We start from the raw sequence: 21101 nt of genomic DNA, 5'->3' as shown, positions 1-21101 counted from the left end.
ATGAACTTCCTCCGACGCCGTCTCTCTGACAGCAGCTTCATGTCCAACCTGCCCAATGGCTACATGACAGACCTCCAGAGGCCGGACCCACCTGCTCCTCCTCCCCCCACCGCTTCCTCCCCTTCCCAGCAGGGTGCAGCCCCTGCCACGGCGCCCGTCCCTGCCCAGTCCCCGACCAAAGCTCCAGCACCATCCCAGGCGCCAGCCAGCTCCCCTGCAGCTCAGGAACGGCGTCCTTCCCAGCTGGCTCAGCAGCCTCAACAAGCCCAGTCCTCCTCCTCCGGTGGTTCCTCTGGCTTCTTCAGCTCCTTCAGCTCCATCACCAACGTGGTCAAACAGACGGCTGCATCCGCCGCCGGGTTTGTGGAGCAGTCTGCCCCCTCTCCCTCCCTCTCTAAGAAGTTCAAGATCCTGTTGGTCATCGATGAGCCCCAGCATGAGTGGTAAGTGTTATGATACAAGCAGCTTTCATGATTGTCGTCCACTTGGCTGATTGCTGAGTGTTGTCACTGAATGAAATTGGAATATTTTGGTGCACCCTTAAGAAACTGGCTCACTGTCTCTAAGTTTTTGGGATACTCTACAAATGCGTTTGGTTTATAGCCAGCCAAAGGGAACATGAGATTCTGTTGATTCTAAAAACAGGTCATTCTAAAAGTGGGTGCATTGGTGTAAATCCTGACTGACACTAATTTAAAATACGATGTTGGTTCATTTGTGCAGTCCTTGATGGGATCAACATGATTAAATGGTTCACATTGTCCAATAGAGTAGCCACACAAATATAATTATGATTCATTTTTATCATACATGAATTGTGAAATGAATTCTTACATCCTTATGTCTTGGTCTTTTGTGTTTGTTTGTGCCTTATGTCATTAAATTAAGATATATTCTCTCCTCTCGCTGAAGCTGCTCCCAAAATAGAAACAGCTCCATTTATCTAAACAGACAGGAGAGCGTCTCTCTCTCTCTGGGGTTCGGATTCACACATCCCGTCACCCAGCACTGTCACCTGTCTCTGTGTTTTTTGTGTGTTCATGTGAGTCTTTGTTGCGCCGTGTGTGTGTATGCATATATAAATGTGTCTGTCTGAGTATTAGAGAGCTATGAGTAAGTATTTCCATCCCTTGACAGCACAAGTTGGCTAACAGGATATTATCCTTGTACTATCACTTCGTACATCATACACTGTTCATACAAGAGCATGTAGCTGTGAATAAAACACAGCATTCTACATGTCAGATGCAAGTCCTTGGCTCTGTAATAATGCTGCTATCCCGCTCGCTGCTTTCCGTCCCTGCAAATCACATTTTCAGAGTGTAAAGATTTTCTGTGTGGATGGTGATGATGAATTTTACAGCCATTCATTGCTGCCATTATCTAGGTGCAGTTTTATCTTGTCAGGCTTGAATTGATGGCTGTGTGATAAAGTGGTGGCCGCATGAAACACTTTTGACCTTTTCAATTTAATGGACATTATGGAGTGTACTCATATGGCAATTATTGTCTTGTATCCCACATAGCTGAGTGTCGTGACTGTTGCAAACAAAAACCGTGTGATATGGTTAAAAGCATAAGAGAACAAGTGAGTAAGTGGACCTTGAGGTTTCCAAGGCCAGCATTGAAATGACAAGCCTTTAAGCTAACACAGACAAGAAGTCCTAGAGGGGTCAAGAATGAAGGCCATGTGATATGGTCAAAAGCTCCAACAAAGGAGACAAATGAACAGGTGGAACTTGAATTGATATTTTCATTTTATATGTTTTATATGTTAACTATGCACAGGTGATATATACATTATGATTTTGGCCATATTATGCTTTTTGGAAGCTGATTCTATTCTGTTTTCAAAAGCGTCCTTTTAGTTGCAAAAATAAACTGGAAAATTCATTTCCAAATCTGGGTCAGTAAATTTTTGGTGTAAAAAATATAATTAAACATACTTTAGTGTCCAGAAAGAATACACATGCATTTTTCTTTGGGATCCTGCCATTGCAGGTGCCTGATACTGAGGTTTCAGTGTCTGACAGCAGTGTCACATGCAGCTAAATGCTCAGTCACTATTAGCTATTTTGGCACAAATTCCAATTTCTTTCAGGGACTACTGTACAGTATTCCAGTGTCATAATACAAGCTATAGCTGTAGTACTGGCTTCTATTTTGAAATGAACATGTGCCATGTATGTCTGAGTTACAGGGGCTTGAAAATGGACTGAATGGTTTTCACTGTGGACTTTAGTGCAGTGGATATTATTTTCATTGCAATCAGCGCAGGATTATCTCTGTCTCTAGGGTACATTATGCATGTGTGGGTACTTGCATGAGTATTGAGGTTCCACTAGACCGTATTGACTGAATGTGACTAGCAGCTCTACGTTATGGTAATCCTGTATCTCTTGCTGTGAGTGTTTTGGTGGTTCATGATTGGATGGCTGCCACCCACGATGTGGCGTAGTCTGAATGTGAGACACTGCAGCCTACATTCAGAAAAGAGGCATCTGAATGCAAGAGTTTACTTAATGCAATCCTGCTTCTACATTCTCTTGTAAATGTATGTGTATAATGTGGTTTTTTTAGGCTCTGATAATTTGGGTTGTAAACTCAAATCTGACTGGAAACAGATGAAAAGAGGTCTGCGTGTACTGCTTTGCACCTGCCTGAACACATGAGCCAGTGAAAACTACATAGCTGGTAAAAACACATTGCAGCTGCCTTTTGTAGCCTGTTGTTACTGTAGCCTTCTATTGTCCTTTCACAACCATTTTAAGTGATTTGTAACAACCACTAACAACGTGGTTTGAATCACATGATGTATTGTGGTTTCACAAGGGGGAGAATATGATTACTCTACATTTGTGAGACATTCACAGCCTATATAGCGATGGATATATTGAGTGAATTTGTGATGACTGCTGATTCATGTTACAACACAAATGTGTTCTGTGTAAAGGCTGATGTAGCCAAGCTAGAAATGCACGTTTTCATTTTCATTCTTGCACAGTCTCTGCCACACCCTTGCCTTGGCCCACACCAGAAAAGTTACTAAATCCTCTAATACAAATAAAAGTTGCTGCAGGACAAGGTCAACTTCTATGATGCCAAGAAAGTTATATAATTTAAGAATGATTTAAGAAATGTAATGAATTTGCAACTTCACTGACATTATTTTCAGAAGTCCTCCCATTTTGTTTGTAAACAATCTTTCACCCAGAGAGCTCGACATAAATATTAATGATTATTCTTTGGAGGGGACGCTTCCAGACAGAGCTTCCCTTAAAGCATCTGGGCCAGAGAGGCATTCTGCTAAATGTTATTGATTTTCCACTCAGCAAAGAGAGGGACTTGAGGTTCTCTGTAATATGGAAAACAGAAAAGCACAGTGGAAATTCCCCCTGTGTAATGATTCTGTGTGTCAGTCACATTGAGGTTATATTCTGATCATTCAGACATGAGGCGCACGTTGTCTGTTTGATGTTGCTGGTATACGTGCACACAAAAATGCATTGTTTTTAAAGATAGCACCAGGCAGAAGCCAAACTTTTACTTGATGATCCTCTTATCATAAGATAGAGCCTTCATTTCATTTTGCATGGAGTCACAAAGCTCTTGTGCAAAAAAAAAAAGCACAGTTGATTTCTGAGGTACTATATTAAATTAATTTGGCAGAAACTTTAGCCCAATAAATGCACTAAATCTCCCTTAAGTCTGAGGGAGTTTTCAGCCGGTGGCAGAAGATGGGCAGTGACTCTGCTGTCCTATCTTTAGTAATAGATTTTATTTTTATAGCACTTTTCAAAACAAATGTTACAAAGTGCTTCACAAAGCGATAAAAACAAGATAAATGAAACAAAAGGAAAAACAATAATATAGCAATATTAAAACAATATAAAAATAAAATATTGTATATAGTAGTATACATAGTATATAAAGTATACATGTCCACACATGGATACATGTGTTGTGGGGACAGTTCAAGTTGTGCTTTAAAAGTAAATAATACAATCTTAAAATCAATTCTAAAATGTATGATATTGATAATGTATGATAATATTTAGAAAATCTAACAACCATTTGATCAGGCAAAAATTTGGTCCTTGAAATCTTTGGTAAATAAACCAAACTTAAATTTGACTTTTCAATCTGGGCAACATATTTGCTCTATAAGGGGTTTCTATGAAGTAATCCATCAGCCCAGTTTTATAGTGTCACAGTACCACCAGACTACTTGTCATTTAAGAATGTAATATGAACAAAGCCCATTTTATGCCCACGCCAGTCAATTACAAGAACTGTTTGAGGAACAGATTGATGGCAAGACTAAAAGGGAAGGGCATGCAATTAGTATTGGTCATTTCCAGCTGTCAATTACAATTAAATGAGATAAAACATGCTAATAAATATTCTTCACAGGGGTTTGGCTGAGATGTCCGGAATGGATGATGGTAATGAGAAGCAATGACTCGTTTGCTTTCTCTTGCTCCGTCTGTCTTCTCTCAGTCCTTTCTACCTTTATTCGTTTTTTCCTGGAATTAAACTTCCTCTGTCTCCTAAATGTCCCTTTCTAAATCCTTCTTAACTTTGCATCTTGAAATAACTGCATGAATTGGAAATTGAGGGAAGCTAGACATGCGGATACAAATGGGCTATAACTCCAAATAACGTTGGCATCCCCTTTTAAATTCTGGTAGGCAGTTGCATAAGCAGCAGGTATCATGAGTCTCTGTGCAAGTGACGGCTCATTCTCCAAGCTCTCAAATATCAACAATGCTACTGTGACAGCCCGCTCTGACTGTGCCACAAAGAGAGACCACAATGGGAGTCCAGCAATGAAGCCAAAGATGAAAGAGCGAATGTATTTTCAGGCTATTCAGAATGTGAGTGTTTGTGTGTTTGAGTAGCCTTGTGTTGTCTTTATGTAACAGACCCGGGCCCATTGGGTGAGGGAAGAGACAGTGTCCTCCAGGGCTGTTCAAGGTGATATCGGCACAGAGGAGGGAGGATTAAGGAAGAGAGAGAGAGAGAGAGAGAGAGAGAGAGAGAGAAGATCTGGGAATCTCCCTATTATTACTTCCTCTGGATGTCAGTGTGACGCTCTTTCCTGTTTGTCTCACCCTCTCTCTATATGTGTGTTTTTTCTCCATCTCTTTGCGCCCCTCTGCCTTTTATCGTGACGGTCACTCGGTGTGTGGCTCCAGAGAAAGTGCTCTGGGTTCACGATGTGATGAAGTAATGAGAAGAGACATGGTGATTCAGCAGTTTCAGCCCAAAGGCCACATCTGCTCTCTTTCCTTTGCTCTCTATACTGTATCTGTCTGCGTCTCTCCCTCCCTCTTTTTGCTCTCCCTTTCTTTATCTCTCCATTTATCTATTGAGAATGTACTCTGCACTTTCTGCCCGAGTACCAGTGAGTGTATTTACCACCTATATTGCGTAAGTGCCCATCAGAGGAGATTATTTTGGACTGTTGCTTTTTTTCGATATGACTCAAAAAGGAGGGTTTTGTTGGTTTGGCTGCAGGTTGATGCACAGCTCTGTGATGAGCGGGGGTTGATGTGAATGTCACTCAGCTGCCCTGCAGTTATAGCTTGAGCTTTTACTGGTTGGTATTTAAAAAATTCTGCTTAGCCAACAAGTAGCAGCAATCGAAATTGCTTCACAGAAGTGGTGGTAGTATAAACATTGTTTTAAGATGCTATTCTAGCTGCAGCAGTAACAACAAAACTCAGCTCTTTTCCCACAAACTGACTGGAAAGCATAAACACTAACACAAGTTTACAGCCACACTAACGGCACAGTGACTGTGAAATGAGCTAATGCTAAGGCCAGCATGGTAACATGCTTCAGCATGACTATGCCGATGTTGAGCAGATCTAATATTTATATCATGTTCACTATCTAAGTTGGCATGTTAGCATGCTAACATTTGCTAATTAAAGAATATAAAAAAGGTCATTAATTTTGTTTGTGTTATTGTATTATGTAAATATAGGACAACTTAATAATTTGGCCTGATGGTGAGACTAGATAAACAGTCAGGGAATCACCAAAGTGATTACAGTTTATCCAGGAGGTCCATCCAACAGTTATTGAGACATTTAAATCAAAACCATAAATGTCAGCCTCATGGTGGCGCTAGGGGAAAAGTCAGGATATCATTAAAGTCAGAATGATACGTTCCTTTAGAACCATGAATGTCCATGAACCATGTGTGTTTCATTGCAGTCCATCCAATAGTCACCGACCGACTGACAACAGTCAGTTTTTATTCAGTCACAGTTTGGGTATGATGACAGTGACCTGAATTGAGTGTAAACAAGTATATACAGTGTGTGTGTGTGTGTGTGTGTGTGTGTGTGTGTGTGTGTGTGTGTGTGTGCGTGCGTGCGTGCGTGTGTGCGCCTGTGTGCTTGCATTCAAGCGTGCATTAAAAAAACTCGATCTAATTTTCTCCATTGCTGGTGGAGACAGGAGTACACAGTGAGAGCAGGTGGGGAGGTGGAGCCTTGTGTATTTCCATCAACATCTCACACATACAGTACACACACATTAACAGGCACCTGTATTCTCTTTCTATTTTCTGTCATCTGATTATACATGATAGAAAAAAGTTTTTCACACAGAATTCAGCAGTTTTTGGTGATACGCAGTCCCTTGTTTTGAACAGTGGTTTGAGAATAAAGTAGTTCATGGTTAACACTACAAATCCACATACAGGACAGTACATACACTATAAACAGAAAACGGGTCAGATCATTTTCAAGAGTCCTTTTGATTTCTGCTGGATGTAGATTTGACTTGATGATTAGGAATTATCAGTGGCATTAAAGTTCTCAGCTGCAGGTCGCATTTCCAAACACACAGCCTGAGAACTGACCTTATTACAGCTGGTGACAATGTCATGTTGACTTTGTAGGGTGCTCTTGGTTTCGACCTCCCAACGTCTTGTACCTCTCAGCTGTTGTCATATTAGACTGGTGGTATTTTGAGCCCTGTGGATGGCACAGAAACAACATTTGGTGGGTTTCCTTCCAACTGCAAATGACAAAACCTATGTGATTATATGCTGGTTGCACTGTGCAACTTTCATGGATTAGCATTTTCATATATGCTCATGTATTCCATACTGTATCTGTGATGAATACCTTAATTAATAGAAGGCTAGTGCTTGCTCCCGCAGGGCCAGGCTATTGAAGGCAGATTTGTGGCACTGTCTATGTCAATACCGATTGACTAATAACCAGCATTAGGAAGAGCTTTTATCCTTAAGGCCCTTTAGGACTAAAGATCACCCATTACATTTATGTCAAGAAAAGCAGTTAGCCTTTTAGCTAATTTGGATGTGACAGGAAGGAAAATATCCCCTTTGTGTATTGGTAAGTACACCAATCAGCCATGACCTTAAAACCAGTAAGCAGTTTTAATGTCATGGTAGATCAGTGTGTTTGTGTGTGTATACAGTATGTTTCCCTTTAGTTATTCATGACTTTGCTGTTATTTCCATGCTCTACACTGTGGCAGACATTTTGCAAGGACAGAACTTACTGCCTGTGCTATCTTCATAATTTTACACCTCAACAGGCTGTTAAGATAAAAGTTGCCACAGCCCAAATGAAGCTGATCTCTTACCCACAAATAAAATTGCACCAATACAGGAGGGAGACAGAATATCATATCTCATGTCAATACATGACACGTCACTAATAAACATGCATTGAATATTAATAAGCTTAAAATGTTTTATAATCAAAAATATGTCTGTAATATACTTTTAAACCACAGAGGTAAGGCAAAGTATTTTACTTGAGAGTGAGATTAAATAAATTGCAGAGTAAAATTATGAAAGTACTGCAATTCAAAATGCATTTTGTGCACATTAGTAATCAATAATATGATGTGAAAATCAACTTATATCCACTGGTAAGATACTTGCCCCAGCAAACAGGCCAGAAATTTCAAGATTATTTTAATTTAATCTTTGTGCATTTTGACCTTTAATCTAATTGTAGCATGTGCATATTGTACAAACAGACCACTCCAGTCCTCTTCTGTTAAACAGCCTCTTCAGTGGATGAGGAGGCACTATCAACGAGCTTGTTGCTGAGGCCGTGTGTAGATTTATTCATAGGGTTTATTATGCAAATGCTGTGAGGTTTGCGTTGAATCAATAGTTCAATTTAACGAGACCCAAATAATGTAAAATCTAGCAAACCTTAGGATTTCTGTCACAGAGAACCCTCTGTGCCAAGATAAACTAGAGGTGATGAAACAGTCAGACTGTTGGGTTCAACAGCTCAATGGGTTGATTTACCAACAGAATGACCTTTACTGTCTACTGTTTACAGCTAAAAACATAGAAAAGGGCAACTAGGAAATGCCATTTTTACAATAATACAGAGAAATTTTGTCAGCTATGACATTAGTATTACTGATCATATTTGTGTTTAGTGCTACACTGACTCCTCTGCAGTATTCCAGAGATGATCCTGTCACTGTGCATGAGGCACACAGATACCTGAGAGAGCCATAAACGAAACCAATCGGCATCACAACCTCTGGTGAATTAGACCACAGTTGCTATGGCAACGGGTAATCTTCTTCGATAATCTTGAAAATTTATGGTTGAAAAAAAGGCATTGATGTTATTTTACCAAAGCGTTTACAGTTCACATTTAGTTTTATAAGGATAAATAGGACAAATGAGACATCAAATTTGTACGTTCATGCAAAACACACAAAAATTTAAGCTTCCTCATCTCACATCTCACCGTCTGTCTCTCTCTGTCTCTGTCTCTCTACATTTCACTTTATCTTTTGTAGATGAGCATGAAATACAACAACTGTACAAGTACAAGTTTCAACAAAATCAGTTAGGAACCATGAAATAATCAGTCAGTTTATCAATGACCTCATGTATTTACATGCATCTCTTATGTTACTCTATTTCCTCAAATACAACCAGTTGCCAGGTCTCTGATAGTGGTCATGGCATGAACATGAACAAATAAAGGCCGGCCCCTCACTCCCACCCCCAAAAACAAAACTAGTAAGCACACTTTCACTTTTGATAGTTTTTTTCAAATTCTTTTTATTAGTTAGTATAGTGCAGGAGGACATGCATCAAATTGGACATTTTCTCTTGATCCTTTTGAACGTCCCCGTGTGTAGTTTTGTCTTTGTTATGAAAGCACTTGATGGAAACTCACAAACTCATAAATTCACAACCGCAATCTCAGCGGGCTCTAGATTCTCCACAAGATTATGTTGTTAGGTGTCAAGTACGTTTTCTTTGTATTCATCACTGCCAAGGACATAGCTATGAATCAGCCAAAATACAGATATGTTTGCTTTCACAAATTGTGTACACAAAAGGGGTGTACTACTGTGTACTACTGAAAATGAAGTATTTCTGTAGAGCTAACAACATCCGCTTAACTCCTTAATACAGAAATGGACTGGCTCAGTACTGTGCCAGCAATGTGTAGAATTAAAGCCAATTGAAAGTCATAACTGCGCCGATGGAGCAATTAAAGTTCTTCTGACTATATGTCACACTAATATTCCTTTAGCATCCATCTGACGTGACTAATTCAGACGTGCATTTTCCTTTCGCTTATGAGGCTTCTGAAGAAGGAGAGCGTGTCTGTGTGTGCCTATCTGAGAGAAAGATACCGAGAAAAGAATGTGTTGGCACTTGCCGTGATAATATCACCAGCAGAGGAAGGGGAGTTGTTATGTCAACACAAATATTTAACAAATTTTTCCAGTCTAATTACAGCCGAGCAAAGCCAGCATCTACATCCAGTGCAGTTTGTGATAACAGTGGACCACTTGGAGAGGTGTTCTGTGTAAAAGGAACTGACACTGTATGTCCTTGTAAAAGGTAAAGCCAAAAACTGAGGGGGACAGCTGTAGGTAGTTAATAACACTTTCAACTTCAACGAATATGAATGATTAATATCACTATGGAACAAGCTTGTGTTGAGGCTGCAGCCTTCCCTGTCTGTGCAGCCTTCCACTTTATATGGACAAGTGTACAAAAGCATAGGCACACACAAAACCCGACCACCACAAACACAGGAAACACATTGGCACATGCACACCCACAGTCACACAATATGGAGTGCTGCACCATTTCGATATTGACATGTGTTAATTATTTATTTCTACCTAATTGGATTTATAAGATGGATGATAAGCTATAAAACTGTCCCCCAGGCTTATAGACATGACTGTCCTGTCTGATTAATCACACATTTCTGACATTTCGGCAGGTAGAGGAGGAGTTATTGATGTCATAGGCAGGGTATGTATATTATTACTCTCCATATTAACAAAAATCTAAATGAATGGTCCAAGTGAGGGGGACACATTGTTTGACCTCATTATTTGATTATTTGCTCGGTTAATATGACCAAATTGAGCACAGGTCACGAGGGACTGCATCATGGGCACAGCAGCTGGGGTACTGCAACTTCTTAACTGTATTTTTTTTCTCATAAACACAAATATTAAAAAAAAGAAAATAAGCCTCGACAACAGTGGTTTTGCACTGCTTTCATAACATCTCCCTGTTGTCAAAGTTCTGTTTATCTCAGATCTAGCAGCAACACAAAGACACACATGCTCATCTCTGCTGTCCTAGTTGCTATGGAAACATACTAATTAGATTGTTTTGCATTTTAGAGACTGGCACACAATATGCCCTGTATTGTTGTGGTCATTAGTGTACAGTTGCAGCCTGTTAAAAGTACTCAAGGTGCAACACATTTCGTCTGTGCTTGACTTGTTCTCAGAGGATTAGCACGAACATGTATTGAGCCATTTCTATTATGTGGTGAAATTGTCCCTACAAAACCAGACCATTTACTGCACCATAGTTACCACTCCACATTTTTGTTTACGTATTAATAAGAGGACTGCACTTTGTACCCACATTAGACTCAATGGGCCTTTTTGTGTTCTTGTCCTAAAGCTCCCTTAATTACATCCACCAAGGAGGTTATGTTTTCCCCTGTTTGTTGGTTTGTTTTTTTTGTCAGCAGGATTACGCAAAAAGTACACAACCAAATTGCACTGAACTTGGTGGAGGGATGGGGCATGGACCAGGGAAAAATGAAATTAAATTTTGGTGCGGCTCTTGCCCCTTAAAGGGCCACTTTCTTTAACATTGAAGGCATTTTTTTTGACATTTTTGTCAGTATTTGGACTTGGTGGAGGTAAATGCTCTACTGAATGCTATCCTAGTTTTTTTTCTGAGACTCCCTAATAAATTATTCCAAGTCAGATTCAGCAAACTCTCTGAAATGGACAGACTGGTCATAAATTACTAATTTCAGCCTGATGAATGTCACCAACTTAAATGCTACCAAAGAGAAAAAGGAAGAATTTGACATTGCTGAGCTTTTAGCCCTGCTATCTGGAAAAAAAGATAACAAGTTTAGCAGTGTCAGAAGTGGTACTAAAGGCCAGAAATAATTTAAAAAATAATAATACAGCTATTACTGACGTGCCATCAGAGCAGGGATGTTTAAATGAATGGATGTTTAAATGGTTTTAGAATTATAAATGATGATGATGATATGATGAAGAGAATATTAATTTTGTATAAAGCTTTGGTTATAACTTTCATTTTAGTTAATTTCAGCATCATATTTAAACTCTAAATTAGTTCAGATTAAGGTATTATGATTTCAGGTCAAAATAATGTTTTTTAAACATGTCTTGAACAACTGATCTGGACTGCTCGTGAATTTTGTTCGTATTTAATAGAAAATTCAAAGTATGTGAAATTTGATGAATGTCAGATATTATCTTGAATCTCTTGTATGTGCCACTTGAGAATGAATTTATTCATGGAGCGGTTCTTGCATGAGGCCGAGTGTTCCTTGTATCTAGCAGCTTATGCCATTAAGTTATACTCTAATTGTACTGAAAGTACACGTAATTTGATCAGCTCAGCAGCAGTGCAATGCAATAAGCTGACTGAGCAAAGGTTTTTCCCTTGAGCCTTCCCAGTATGGACTCAGAGCACTGCACAGACCTTTGGAAAGAAGCAGCTACCTAATTGCATATAAGTCTGCTGTTTTATTAAACACAAGGCTGAGGGTTTCCCAGATTAATTCTGAGGTTTCGTGGATCCCCTCTGGCAGAATTTAGATCGAGAGTCATGTCTGCTCGGTGTATCCCCTTTTGTCTGCGAGCTGTGAGAAGAGGAAGTTCAGCCTGCCTTTGTTTGTCCTTCATTAAGTGAGGGTCGATGTGAAGCACTGTTAGTTTTGGAGTCAGCAGGGAATCAGGGGTATCTGACAGAGGAAGTAAGGAGTAAGGGGGTAAAATAGAGAGAAAAGAGGGAAAACATAGGAGAACAGAGATAATGACAGAAGAAGCTGGTTTTAGTAGAATAGGAGAGACAGACTTGAAAGAGCGAAGATGGAGGGAAAATTAGCTCAGCAGAGGGAAAGATTGTCATTCCATCCATAACCATTAGCTGCTCATGGTGTAGACCAAGAAACTATATCAAGCAGGGCTCTGGGCTTTTTTCCCTCGGCAACTATCTCTTACTGTCTGTTTCTCTCCCTCCTTCTTGCTTTCTCTTGCTGTCTCAGTTTAATCCATATAATGAGAGGCTCCAATCCATCAAAGGATCCGATAGGCCTAAAGCCAGTCTGAGCTGCTCGGCTCACTACTGACTCTTGGTGTTGCCCACACATAAGTTGCCAAGTGGGACCTTGTTTGACAACAAATAGTGGGATACAGTACAAAACATTTACTATGCCTAGTACTTATTTTTTAAAACCAGGAAGTCTCCAGAGATGGACAGCAGATTGTGCCAAAATGGCAGCATAGTCTAATCAACACATAGTCACACAAGAACACATACAAATGATTTACAGCACTCACATCACAATAAAATAAGAACTTAGCAGCGTAATGTGGTGTTTGAATGTCTGATATGAAGGCAAAGTTTCCAAATGAAGTTTGTCTTGTAAATGATTAAAAACCCAAAGTACATAGTATGAAAATGTCACAGAATTTTCAGAAGATTATCAATCTCATGATTTAGTGTGATATCTGTCAGAAACAGGAGCTTTTTTATCATCTTAAATCTAACTATTAATTCTTGATATTAAGGGCAGGTGAGACAGATAAACTCTTCTTCCACTGTATATTTAATTCTATATTGTGACACAGACACACTCTTTATGGTGATTTAGCAAATTTTCTAGTAGATCAAATTATCAAAAGTCAAAAAAGGGGGCACTCTGGAAAATGTCTCAGACTTCTCTCTATTTTGATGTATTAACTTCCATGGCTGAGCACTGAGCTCACTGTACCTGACAACATTGTGCTGTAAATACATTTAAAGACACATTAAGGTACTTTATAATATGACAGCAATGTTCAGTAAATCCAACATTGTCATAAAACCTCTACAGGATGACAACTATCCATCATCTGTGGGTACATACTGTATAGTCATATCAACCAAAATCTCACTGACATTAGTGGGATAAAATTCCAGAGTGTTTGAAAGGTGAGGTTCTACAGGGGCTGCTGCTTCACTGTGATATTAATCAGATAAAGTGTTTTGTGAAAGATGAAGTGGTTCAGATAATGAGATAGCTCTGACCTTGGTTCTACAGTGTTTTTGTCATCATTTTTTGCAGCAGGCTACATGCCATCAACAGAGAGCACATAAAGCACCACACAGCAACAGGGAAACTGCAGACCCTACACATACACATGTATACAGTACAGAGGCTGTCTCCCGCCCTGCATCTATCCACCATTAGTTCTGCAGTGCCTGCCAAATTTAGTATCTGCTGAAACCTTTTCTTCTCTGAATTGTTGGAATAGCCGAACAGAAATGCTTTGTTTAGGAAAGCTGTTTCTCTAAAGTAAACACACAGTGCCTCAATAGTATGGAATGAAAATATGATTTGTACAGCAATCGCTATAGTTATAGTACAGAGGCAGTGAAGAAGTGGAAAGTGGGACTATCTGAATATAGCTGTGACTTTAAATTCAGTGAGGCCTGATTCGCTAGCCCGGCTTTTTTTTAGGGGTTTAGCCAGCTGCAGCGTACCAATAAGCAATAACTCTCTGAGGTATTAAATGGCTCAGTTGACCATATGGTATTAACACAGTTAACACACACACACACACACACACACACACATATACATATTGGCACTTCTACACTTGTGAGGTCTTTTGACATACTGCTTGCCTTGGCCCCTAACCATACTCTTAATCACTGAAACAGCGTCTTACCACAAATTTTATTCTTCTGCCCTCATTGTGAATGTAGCTACACAGCTGTGCAATGAGCTAAACACACTTCCAATAAGGCTGAAGACAGCGAATTGCCTTTGAAACATTGAACTATATTGGAAATTCAATGATGAAACAAGAGTTTGACCAAATGTATTGTTAAAATAAATTAGTGCAGTGACAAGAAAACTGTAGAAACTGTCAAATTAGTTATATTTTCAAGGAAAAAACAGTGGTAAATAAACTGCATTTATATAGCGCTTCTACCCAAAGTGCTTTACAATTTTCCTTGTCAGTCACCCATTCATGCACATGTAGACACACAAACACAATCGCTGCATGCTACCATGCAAGGTGCTGGCCTGACCATCTGGAACAATTTGGGGTTCTTCCCCATTTGGGGACACTTTGACACAAGGCTGCTGCAGTGAAGAATAACATCAAGTCCCCTTAGAGAGTACAAAAAAGCCATTCATCTAGTAAATATACGCATAGTGTCTGAAAAGAGTGCATGCTGATGATGCTCCAACAAAGGGTATTTGGTGAGTACAGTAGAGAAAAAGATGTCAGTCAGTATTTGCCTGGTCACTGATCTGACTTGATCTGAATGGTGGCTGTAACGATGTCAGTTAAACCGCAGCTGCTAATGAACTGAGCCAGCAACAGAATGTTCAGCTGAAACCAGCTGCTGCCTCTCCACGTCCCCGCCAACTGTGTGTGGCTCCTTATCAATGACTGGCTTAATGGTCTGCGGTAACCCTGACCCAATCACTTCCTATTCCGCATCCTTTACAACGATAATCAGATAGCCAGCATATAAATAAAGGCCAGAAGAACATAACACATGGTTCACACAAGTATGGAGCCCAAAAACTAATTTAGTGCCTAATGATATCAGAAAGTGATGCTATGAATACAGTGTGTGGTGTAGGAGGCTTGGTGAGATAGTGACTACTGTATTTGTGCTCTTGATCAACAACTGGATAACTAGACTTCTGTCTCATGATTGGCTCCAAATTTGCTCCATCTCTTGTGTGGAGCAGGAAAATAAACTGGATTATGCAACAAAGCTAATATATACAACTCTCCATGAAAGCACCATGCAGTTTACATTGCCTACCAGCTAATCCACTGATTGCTCATAAATGCTGCTGCGAGCGGGCCGTTAATTAACAAATGGTCCTTTGAAGAAGTGAGAACTGACTAAAATGTTCTCATTTTACCAAAATGTCCTGACTCTGTAGATCTAAACTGCAAATAAGGCTTCAGCATTACACAAACACAGACAGAATAACCCTCTTTTACTCGCTGCGTGTTTCTCTCTCCGCCTCTCTGTCACACACACACACACACACACACACACACACACACACACACACACACACACACACACACACACACACACCACACATGGTGCATAGCTCGCCCATGACGTGCAACTCAGTAGTAGGTGTAAGTGTCAAACTGTCAATATGGAGACACCACAAACTGCAAAGGCCAAACGTGAGATCGCTTCCTCTCCACTCTCCATAAAAACAAACAGTGCACACACTCACACACGTGCACACGCTTACTATATGCACATACACAGAGAGAGGGATACAACTAAGCACTCATAATATGATGATACCTGATGTTGTACCAGCCGTGTAACTGTGTGTAACTCAAACCTGCTTTCAGTGTTCTCAGTTGTTTCCAAACAAGACTAATAATGTATTGATTGAATAAGCCGCAGCTCTCTATCAAAATTGCATTAAATATTCAATGGCAGAATAATATCTAGTTTAATTCCATCACACAAGATAAGATGAGACTTAATTAATCCCCAGGGGAAATTCACATCACAGCAGCACATGGTCGGGCTAAGAGGTAACAAACTATTTTTAATGAAACAAATAAAATATAAAGTAAAGAATTACAGACATTTAAAAAAAAAAAAAAAAGGTAAATGCAGTGTATACACTGCAGTACCTGAAATTATATAAGTGAATTGTGCAAATACAGTATTTGTGCAAATTAAGTTCAGCAGTGCAACTTCAGCAGCCATGTGAACTCTGTATAAGTATATTGCTATTGGTGTATGATGTTATGTAAAAAATTTGGTGTTGGAAACATTTGACACAGACAACAAAGAACAACACAACTCAACCCTATTTGTCGTCCTGCTTCTTTTCAGTCATTTTTCTAACAGGGAGTAATTTTCTCAATGTCTCCGCACATCTTGCTGTTATTCATCCTGTCTGCAAACAAATGCCTCATAAATCAATGGTAATTGAACTACTGTATGCCATCGTTAGAAGTCTGAGACAGCATATTGAGACTGAAAATACAGGATTCTGCGTTGTCACTGGAGCTTGTCATTGTCAGCTAATGGTAAATATTTTGAAGATTACCATAAAGGTGATTGGTTACGAGGTTTGTTCCTCTAAACTACACATTTGATGTGTCTAATGTCAGTTCAAAGGGATAATCCTATTACTTTTTCAGCCAGAAGTGCAGAAAGGTGAAGATGTTCAGGCAGACTACAGCAAGATGCCAGAGAGAGTTTCAGCAAAGGAAAGACAGACAGCACAAAATCATGAGACAGGACAAGCCCTTAGCTTAAGAGAGATTTGATACTATTACTGTCATGAAAAAGTGTCTTTTAGTCTGGTCCATTTTTCACAGCTGAATTGCACATAGAGATGGTGATTTGTGGGCAGGGGGATTGAGGGGGCCGTAGTTGGTTCTTCGATCATTGCACGCCACTGCTCTAAAGGAATAATTACTGCCACGCTGAAGAGATTAGGAGAGAAGAAGGGAAGCGTCAAAGATGTTTTTTTTAAACCTGAAAAGTAATTGAGGGGGCGGCTTTCTGTTCTCTGTAGATAAGTGTGTGTGTGCGCATGCTTGTGTGTCTGTTTCCATATGCGTATGCACTCTAGGTGTGGGCTTGTGTGGGAGGGTTTGCAGTTACTAAGTGTGTATGCTGTAACGCTGAAGGCTGCCCTCTGCACATATATCCACCATTCACATCCTCGCATTTCACACACCTCAGGGGAAGTCACGTGACAAGCACTTTTCTAAAATGGCGTAAAGAATTATGGCAGGAATACGTCAACGCTTAGCTAAACATGTGTTCCTGTGTGCGCGCGAACGTGTTTGCACGTGCAGAGTGCGCTGCCTTTGAGTCGTGACCAGAAAATATCCTCCCTCCTGAGCTCGTCTCAAACACCCACAGTGAGGGTTTGCTGCTGCTGATAGGGAGCTGCAGTAAATACTGTGCTGTGCATGCATTCACTTGCCTTAGTGTAAGATTTGACAGGAGTAAAGGGCAGAGAAGACGCTCTGGTGAAATAGTGGGTAGCTCTGTCCAACACCGCAGGAATCCTTAAAACATTGACTTCCAGCTGGCAGATCCTCAGCTCTTAAGGCGGTATTGACGAGGCTTGATTGGCCCCATCATCTGCTTGCAGTCTCTTCCTCACAGGTGGTGCAGCTGCTGTGGAGGTTGGGTTTTTTGGAGTGATGCTGCTGTCTTAAAGAAACCCTCTTGCTTAACCCTCCGGTGTTCAATAGCAAACAATTTATCATGGACAACACTGGTGTGAGAAGTGTTCCTCCAGGCCAGATTGGGGTCCAGTCTGTTAAAAGAACCACATTTCACTTCACTGGTTTTTGGCCACAAGACAAGAGCCTGATAGTGTGTCTTATATATCATCTCTCATCTGCTTCTTTGCCCAGCCTGCTTATTTGAGCCGTTTTTAATCATCAAACCTATCCATAACCTCCTCAGCCCAGTGGCTATATAGTGTCACGCATGGGTACACCATGCTTTTCACTGTGACGTAGAGTTTTAATAAAAGAGACAAGAGGCAGCCCAGAGGGAATTATCCTCTTCAAGCTACAATATTTCTTATCGTGGGACAGTGTATTATCATTCTCAAAATCTCAAGAAAATCAGGAGTCAGTCAATTTTGGAAAACATCTAATTGACTGGGACACATTTATTTCCTATCCTTTCCTATATATCACCAGCTATTTCATTTTACCTTTTTGTTGCAATTAAATCAGCACCAAGGCTGGATCTAAATAATGTTCTTCTTATGATATTATCAGTCCCTTTTTATGCAGCAACAGATTGTGTTTTTGCCTTTTTTTTTTTTTTTTTTTTTTTTTTGCTGCTGTTGTTTTTTTTGGACTTGGACACCAGAACTATTTCACTGTGATATAAATATACTTGAGCTCCAAGAGAATTTTTCAGTAAGGAACTAAAAACTGAATAGATGAAAATAATAAATCTCTTTCTCCTTCAGCTACAGAATTCTTAAAATCATAAAACATTTGTGATTAACAAGACAGTTAAAAGAGCTGCCCCTTCCAGAGGGGTCAGGGAAAATTAATGTGTTTGCTCCCCTGGGACATTTTACATAATTTTGTTTTATTAATGTTAGTGTTAATTTAGACCAGTGGAACCTCTGCTGCAACACATCACGCTATTAGGTATTTCCTCACAAGAGGCCGAAATTATCATACTGGCTGAATCACTGAATATTTTGGAAATCACAATTATGCACATACTTTGTGTTTATCTTCCATCAGTTCACTATTGAGGAGTTTGTTTTAACAGAGTTTACCAAACATCTCACCCTACAAGTAAAGTCCACATTTACCTTTGGTGTGACAGCTGTCAGAGGCTTCTTATTAGAAGCAAACAGTCAGATTAAAAGTTAATTATAAGCCAAGAATGAGCATTCAGTCCCAATTTTTAAGGCAACACAGATGAGAAGTCCCTAAAGTGCTTTAAAAATACAAACATGAACATTTACAATATTATGACAGCTTGGAAAATTCCTCCTGCTGAAAAAGATCTCTATCAGCTACAGCTGATAAATGATTCTGGTGACTGTTTAGTCAGTATTTTGCAAATTCTGATTATGTTGCTTTAGATAAATCTTGTGCAAGTTTGAATGAAATTCATTAACTTTAGAAATGAACTAGTTTGAAGATGAACCAGAAGCATTGGGAGAAGACGGGAGCATTTTTTAAAGCTGATACCAGTGTTTTGTGATTTGCAAGGCCTCAAGTTGATGTGTATTTGCTGATATATTTGGAGGGAAGTGAATGTTTCATTTTAATTTGTGAAAAAGGCCAAACATATCACAGTAGTTGAGTAAGTCTGATGTTTAGAAAGGTTATTAGCTGAAATACATTCCATTCTCAAAAGCTTCAGGAGCTTCATAAGTGCCAAAACGACAAACAGTAAAGGAAACTATTGTATGACATTTGATTTCTACACAGATCTTGTGGACAAAATGCACACAAACAAAACAGTCCATGTTCTGTGAAACAATTAAGACATCAGAGGTGTCAAGAGTCATTTTCTTCTCCTTTATTTGTGTAAATCAAATAATACACAAGGCAAGACGTTATATGCACTGATGAAATGAATGTGTAACCATTTTGTTTGGCAGGAGATAGATATAATTTACCGCTTTGTTATTAAATGGTGATTTTTCATAAGTGACAAAAAACCCTGAGGAAATAGATGCCAGAATGAGAAAATACAATCTATTTATTAAAGCCCTTGGCTTCTAAACACAAGTGAACAGAAAATTTAGCATCCATGCGTGGTGTTGTCAGTGTGTGTGGCCAATGAGTATTCAAAAAGAATAATTACATTTCAGCCGTTAAAAGAGAGAAGAAGAGAGAAAAGACTGAAGAGAGGGGATTCTAACCAGTATGCAGAAGCCATGATTTGAGAGAGAAGAAGAAAAAACGTGGAGAGAGGAGGATGGTATGGGGCTTCACCTCCTTTCTGTGAAGTCGTTAGCTGTTAGTAAAATGGGAGTAGAGGATGATCGGAAGTGAAAAGAGGACAAAACACCTGCAAGGACATGCTTTTATTTGCCAAAGTGTGAAGGAGGTGGGGATTTTAAAAATGTTTAGAGGTGGACATGGTGAGCTGAGACAGACAGATAAAAATAAAATGAAGGAAGACAGGTTGAAAAGAGATGCTGACAAAGCAACAAAGAGCAGTTTTTAAAAAAGGGCCTTGAAGGACTTAAAAAAAAAATAAACGCATGGAGAGAAAGTGTGTGTGCATGTGTGTGAGAATAAAGGGTTAATAAAAAAAAAGACAGGATTGTGCTGAATGGTAACCGGAAAGATCTGAGACACGTGTCTCCAGCGTCCGTCTGAACACCACGGCGCATGACTGCCCCAGGGCTGGTGCACTCAGCCATGTCATGGCTCGACAGTCTCAACACACACACACACACACACACACACACACACACACACACACACACACACACACACACACAGTATGAGACCGACAGGAGGATGAGAGGGTGAAAGAGCTGGTGAGGAGATAGAAAGAGAGTGGCAAAGTGAGAGGCTATAGGACAGAGGAAATAGAGATTGAGGTGTGGAGAGATGTCCAGTGAAAGAGTAAGATAAGGAAAGGGAGGAGGGGCAGCAAGTGAAAGTGAGAATGTCACGCTGGCGAGGCCGAGGTGCCTTCAGATACAGGGGCAGATGTTCAAATGCAGCAGGAAAATCTGTACATATAGTATGTGTTTGCACTAAATTCTACAGCTGTGTTACACTATTCCCCTGACTCATTTATTATTTGTGCACAGGTGAGCCTGAATATCCTGATAAATCAAAGCTTAAATGCAGTTAATATAGCATGACAGCAGAGGTACTGAGCTTGTTTGGTAATGAGAATGCAGAATGTGAAGCTACAGTAAGGCCATTCAACCTCAGTGGGACTGCTGTTTCCAGTGGCATGTGTTTGATGCCTTTTGTTCACTGATTGTGTATGCCACAGCCTGAAGTGG

At 39.8% G+C, this 21101-nt stretch overlaps 1 protein-coding gene across 1 annotated transcript in view; it reads left to right on the top strand.

Moving 5' to 3' along the window:
* Positions 1–21101, top strand: part of syn2b (synapsin IIb) — a 69935-nt gene continuing 48834 nt past the window's right edge. Inside the window, exon 1 of the mRNA XM_041033792.1 lies at positions 1–443. Within this exon, the coding sequence (XP_040889726.1) occupies positions 1–443 (443 nt within the window). The remainder of the gene's footprint in view (positions 444–21101) is intronic.

This window comes from Toxotes jaculatrix, chromosome 3 (assembly GCF_017976425.1).
Source record: "Toxotes jaculatrix isolate fToxJac2 chromosome 3, fToxJac2.pri, whole genome shotgun sequence".
NCBI lineage: Eukaryota > Metazoa > Chordata > Actinopteri > Toxotidae > Toxotes > Toxotes jaculatrix.
The sequence above is the reverse complement of the archived record's forward strand: the minus strand, read 5'-3'. Positions and strand labels throughout refer to the sequence as shown.